Below are 6,000 nucleotides of genomic sequence, written 5' to 3'. Positions count from 1 at the left end.
TACATTCCATTCAAGACAGCAGTCATGCTAACACAAAGGAGACCTAGAGTCCTGCCCTAATACTTTTGAGATTTTCTAGTTTTGCTCAAGAACTGAAACTTAAGTAAAACTTTACAAACCAGAGTCCATTCAGTGTAGGGGTTGCAACTCACTGTGAAGCATTTGTATCAAAATTAGGAACTCTGCACACTTAGTTTAACCAACACAAGGCCATTAAACTTCATTTCCAGGGACGTGCCAATAGAGCTCTCCAAAAGAGCCCAAGCCCAGCCTGGAGGAAGCTCTTGGGGAAGAGGGAAAGCCTAGTCTGTTTGTCTGTCTTTAAGACCTAGAAGCTGGTTAGACCCAGATGATTTGGAAAAATGCAAGCTCAGCTCCAGTCACAGTGTGACAGGGTCTACATGGACACATGGAAATCTTTGTTTTAACATTAAATCTCAATCTTACCTGCATTTCCCCAAGTCTATCCCTTTCAAATCCCCCTCAGTGTTATAGCATCATCCCTCCACAACCTTACCTACATGCACACTTGCTGTACTCGTGTCCTTAGTAATACAGTATGCAATCACAAAAGTTATGTGACAACACAGGGCCAAGAGCGGTAGAAATCCCTATATGTATATGTAGAACAACCTTGGATCACTCTCACCGATCTAGAGCCTGTCTGCTCACCAGAACAGGGAACACTACAAGGTAAGAATTCAAAACACCCTCCATTCGGGTGGGAATGACTTAATGGGAAGAATGTACTTCAGTTTTACAGGTATCCTGATCTTATTTTGTTGCTGTAGCAACATCTGCCTGCAAAGCTGGAGGCTTGCTGCAAAAAGCACTCAAGTGTGCATTTATTTTTACAATACTGAAGACCTTGACTGCGACTCTGAACTGCCTGAGAAGTGCAAGTATACGAGATACTTTGGCCTTGGTTCATAACAGGTCTTCTATCTGCACAAATCGTTATTTTCTCTTATGAACTTTATCTGGCAAGTCACAGCCTTATTAGCAAAGTTACAACACACAATAAAACATGAAAATGAATTTATTACAAGGCCATTTATCAATCTTTTTTGACATGTAGTGTTCTTCTAACAGTGCATTTTATTAAATAGAAGTGCTTGTTATGAAAGTGTGATTAAACACCATCCCATGCTGTGCTGGTGTGGTAATAAAGCTTTATGGGCACAAATTTGAGCTGTCCTTCTGACACATCAGAACAATTCAATAAGCAACACAGACTCAATGAAAAAAATGTGCTAATTAAGAGGGATGATACAATGTATTTAAAGGAACATAACATTGTAAGTGCCAACAAAAAGCCTCAAAATACTCAAGCACGACATTCTTAATGCTAACACCAAATTTTTAAGGCTTGAGAAAGAAAGACAATGTTTAAAGACCATGCAAAAATTTTCTTAAAATACTTTCTCTGAATTCTCAAAAACACTTTCTCTGTAATTATCCACCTCGAAGTCAGATGGTGCCAAGCCCAACTTCTGGACTTCCACATACCTCCCTCTTACATGAAAGACAACTTGGACAGGTAAATTAGAACAAAAAGCTCCTCAGTCTGGCTCTTCAACTTCTGTGATTCCTGCCTTTGTTCTGGTGGTTTGCCCTGGTCTTTGATAATCTCTCTTCAGCCTCTGCCAGCTGCCCTATTTACCCTCCTGTGCCCTGCAGTAATGCACAGCTCTGTTTTCAGATGAAGCAGAGATTTTAGCTCTGTGGCTTAGAGCTCCAGTACACAGCAGTATGGTTTTCCTGCCACTTGTGTAAATAGGCTTCCCAGTCAAGGTTTGAGTTACTCATTTATTTTGATGTTAGGCCGGGTGTATTTCAAAATGTGATTCTACAGAAGAGCGGAGATGAACCATCACCAAATGTAAAATTCACGAATTTCCTGAAACACTCATTGCAAAGCTCATAGGTTGGCCTTTCTTGCACTGTAGCCTAGCTAAAGAGCAGAGACCTTACTCACAGATACACACATGCACAGCACGCCATCAGACAGGCACTAGTTGTACCGAAGCAATGAACTTCTTCATTCCTCTCTCCTGATAAAAAAGTGGTTATCACTAGCTTAGGGAGCTGCTTCTATGAACATTTACCTTCAATGCATCTGGCTAATCTTGGCATCTAGATTCAACTGAGCAAAGAAAAGCTACACAGAAAAAGGAAGCCACTAATGAAATTAGACCTTGACAAATGGCAATTCAAGGTTACCCACATTTCATCAACTGGGAACGGCACATGCACCACCGCTTCCACTGGGTATAGCCCAAGTAACCAACCGTACTGCAACCCCATGATTACCAACCTCAAAGCACCTCACGCTTAGACCTACTTTAAACATAGACTATTGTATCTTTCACATCAAGAGCCTGCAACTACTTTCAAGAATTTACTTAAGTAAAAATCGTTATCATCCCTTTTTCCTCTTCAAAAACAAAAAATCACCTTACTTTCCATTTGATTTTGATTTCTACTTTCTCAAGTACTTAATACAGTCAGAGTGAGCTCTAGAAAGAGTGAGGGGAGAAGCAGCCAAGAAATGAAGTTAACTGTAGTATATAACTGTCTCAATTAATTGCACACAAAACTACTACAGTAACAAACTACAACAAAAAACTGAAACACACTCAAAAAACCAAGAAGTAGGAGGCAGTGAATTTCCATGCAGGATTCTCATGATAACCACTCTATACAGTGCTTAATTACCATCTTTAATGAACAGTATTTATTTGCAGATTTCAAAACACTTCACAAGAAGCTAAAAATTGAAATTAACTATTTAACTGATTTTTAAGATGACATCTAGAAAGGTCTCAAGTCTCTCAGATACCCTTCCAACACCTAACTCACCAACTCCAGTTTAGAGCTACAGCACTGAGAAAATCTTCAAAGTCTTCCCATTATTCTTTGGGCTTTTATAGGTCATGAGTAGAAAACAACCAGCCTTAGAGAGAGTGCTCTGTGAGCAAACAACTGTGTTGCTCATAAAATGGAAAGAGGACTGATTTTGGACAGTGTCTGATAAATCAGAAGAGAAGTGGTTTGAAGTTACATCATTAGAGTCCCTCATCATGAAGTCAACTTCATACACTCCCAAAAACATTTTTAAAAGCAGGAGCCCTCCTCATCTGTTTCGTGAAAAAGTCACAGATTCAAGACACAGCCTTCTAACAGCCTGAATTACTCTTGTCATCCACATACCCATCTTTATTAGCAACACCTATTTCAGTGCTATTTTTATTCCAAAACACAGAGGAATCTTCTGATTTTCCCCTACATTACTTGTAAACAACTGATATGTCAGGAGCATGAATGCTACGTGACAGGACCCCTTCATCCTTAAATTTAGGGCACAGTCACATAACCGCTTTGGAACACACAGCAGTTAAAGAAGCTGCCCATCCAAGCTGCTCATTATAATCTCTTTGTGGGAGGCTACAGCCTCTGCAGCAAAGCTGCTGAAACAGATGGTGTGGCCAGCTCTTCTTGGAGCCGGGAGCCAGGGAATTACGTTCTATTGCAGAGATTGCCATAAACCCCCCAGCTCTAGTACGGAACACTTTCTTCATCCACCTGATCTTAATGAAGACCTATGAATAACAGCAATCCCTCCATCCTCAAAAGTCACATTACCAGTATCTCAGGAGAACTATCCTACATACCTAGCTCTTTTGTAAGACAGGACTGTAGTCAATTACCTTAATGCTGTTATGAGACTAATACTGATTACAGCCTGTACTATATTTTAAAATCTTTGAATAAAAGATGGAATTACTAAGAAATATGGAGGAGCAATACTGAGAAACATTTTTCTGCAATATTAATTTTGAGCTGCTACAGTCATCCTGGAAGGTATATCCATCCAGAACAAGAGACCACAAATGGAAAAATATTATCTCTAAATTCCTGAAAAAGTAGCTGGCAAAGATAAATTTGGTGCTGTATTGAAGACTGATGTGCTTAAAATTAAAGAAGCTGCCACAAAAAGCTAACACTGACCCATGCTGAGGCACAAGTAACATTGCTTAAGTATTCTACTAATGTAGTAAAGTCTAGTTTGTTGCTTTTTCAGAAATGAAGTTGCATTCATGATGACAGAATGTCAGTCTGAAATTTCAGAAGTTGTGTTATTTACTGTATCCTTTCACTACTTCACAAGATGTATTAATCTTCCCAGTACTTAAATGTACTTACATTGACTGCATAATTTTATGATGTCTTTAAGAACAATACAAAACCCTACTACTTTCAGCCTTACAAGCAAGACTTGACTTCTCTTGAAGCTTGCAGAAAGCAGCTCTCTTTTCTCGATTTACTACTGTAATGATTATCAGTTCCATCTACATAACTTTACCAAAAGTTATTTTAAAAAAAATGCTACCGTACTATCACCGACCTGAAGGAGATGCCATTGACCAGCTGTCTGTGCCTACAGGTCTTGGATGAAAGAGATGAAGAAGCTGGAGACAGATTAAGTGGAGCAATTAGGCTGCTGATGATTTCGCTCAGTTGCGCACTCTGGAAAAAAAAAAAAAATAAAAGGTAGTCAGTCTTTTATACAGACTCAACAGCTCAAAGGTCCTGGTTTTTTATTGTTTTCCTACTTAGGATTCCAATTGCGTACATCATAGAATAATCAAATTTAGTGTTTTCTTGTGAATAATCAAGAGTGGCATCTTTTTTCTTTCACAATTACTATGTTCAACTATACAAAAAACCCCCAAAACAAAAAAACACACACACAAAACCAACACAACCCTGAACAACCAGCCAAGGACATTGTTTATACATTTGAGTAAGTAGTGATTACACATTAGTGATTTTAGTATTTTAAACAGAGGTTTTTAAAAAGGTAAGAGAAACCAGAATAGTTCACAGCTGATGTTACAACAGCTGTTAGCAGCCCAGAGCTGCTAACTGGCCATTCAATAAGCATTTCACCAGGGGAAAAAAAAAGGTCTGCTGTCTACTCATTGTACATTTTGTTCACTCAAAGTATTTTTCTTGTTAAAAGAATCCTCTTCATTGCTCACTGTAGTTTGACAAAAGTGTTTTTACAAAAGGAAGTGTAACTACATGAAGACTATTGTAACTACAGAGAGAATGGCTAAAAATCTTCTGGTATCCTTAAAAATAGCAACAAGAAGCACACACCCCACCAAAACCCGCACTTTCAGAACTGCCCCAAAACAAATGCAGCTAATTTAAGACTAGTAATTACTCTTTATAAAGCAATGAATTGTGGGCTGACTCCAGATAATGTTTCACAATGATTTTTTTGTTTTAAATGTCAAACCTTAAAGGCTATTCTGACAACAAACATAGTTTTCTTAGAAGAAACTGTGTGCTGCACACTAAACAAATGAAATGTATCTGAAATGGCATATAATTTTTTTTAAACTTTTAAATTATTTTCTAGGATTTTCATTCAGGACTAAGATTGCTTAAAACAAGAATTGCTGAAGATTACCCAGTAAGTTTTCTTTACATTTTGAGGCACTACCATTTATGCAGAAAGAGGCAGAAAAAATTATTTTCCATTTTATTACAACTCACGTCTTTCCTGTTAATGTTTAAGTGATACAGTCAGGTAAAAATTTCATGTCAGAATAAAATATTCAGACATGAATATTTTCACTATACTATATTTTCACATAAGTATTTCCTGAAACAATCTATGGCAACTCTACATTGAACCTAACTATAAAGGAGAGGCAGGTTTGTGGATAGCTATTAGAAGTGGTTAGGTGGCCGCTCTGATGGAAAAAAAGCGGTAACACAGACACGTCAGAAATAGCAAGTGAATTACAAAAGGTCTGGACAAAGCAAACAAGATGCCAGTAAAATATTTAGCAGATTGATTTAAAAATCTCAACAGAATTCAATCTGTAAGGAGCAAAGTCTCTACTGAATATAAAAGCACCAAAACAATGGCAGACTCCCAAAACACAAGGAAAAACATACATGTTTTTAAAACATTGCATAGCT

General features: G+C 37.9%; 1 protein-coding gene across 1 annotated transcript in view; it reads right to left on the bottom strand.

Moving 5' to 3' along the window:
* The window catches only part of KANSL1L (KAT8 regulatory NSL complex subunit 1-like), a 60,280-nt gene that overhangs the window by 31,937 nt on the left and 22,343 nt on the right, over positions 1-6,000 (bottom strand). Inside the window, exon 4 of the mRNA XM_009329650.1 lies at positions 4,409-4,530. Coding sequence (XP_009327925.1) covers positions 4,409-4,530 — 122 coding nt within the window. The remainder of the gene's footprint in view (positions 1-4,408; positions 4,531-6,000) is intronic.

The sequence above is a fragment of the Pygoscelis adeliae genome, unplaced genomic scaffold, assembly GCF_000699105.1.
Source record: "Pygoscelis adeliae isolate BGI_AS28 unplaced genomic scaffold, ASM69910v1 Scaffold7, whole genome shotgun sequence".
NCBI lineage: Eukaryota > Metazoa > Chordata > Aves > Sphenisciformes > Spheniscidae > Pygoscelis > Pygoscelis adeliae.
The sequence above is the reverse complement of the archived record's forward strand: the minus strand, read 5'-3'. Positions and strand labels throughout refer to the sequence as shown.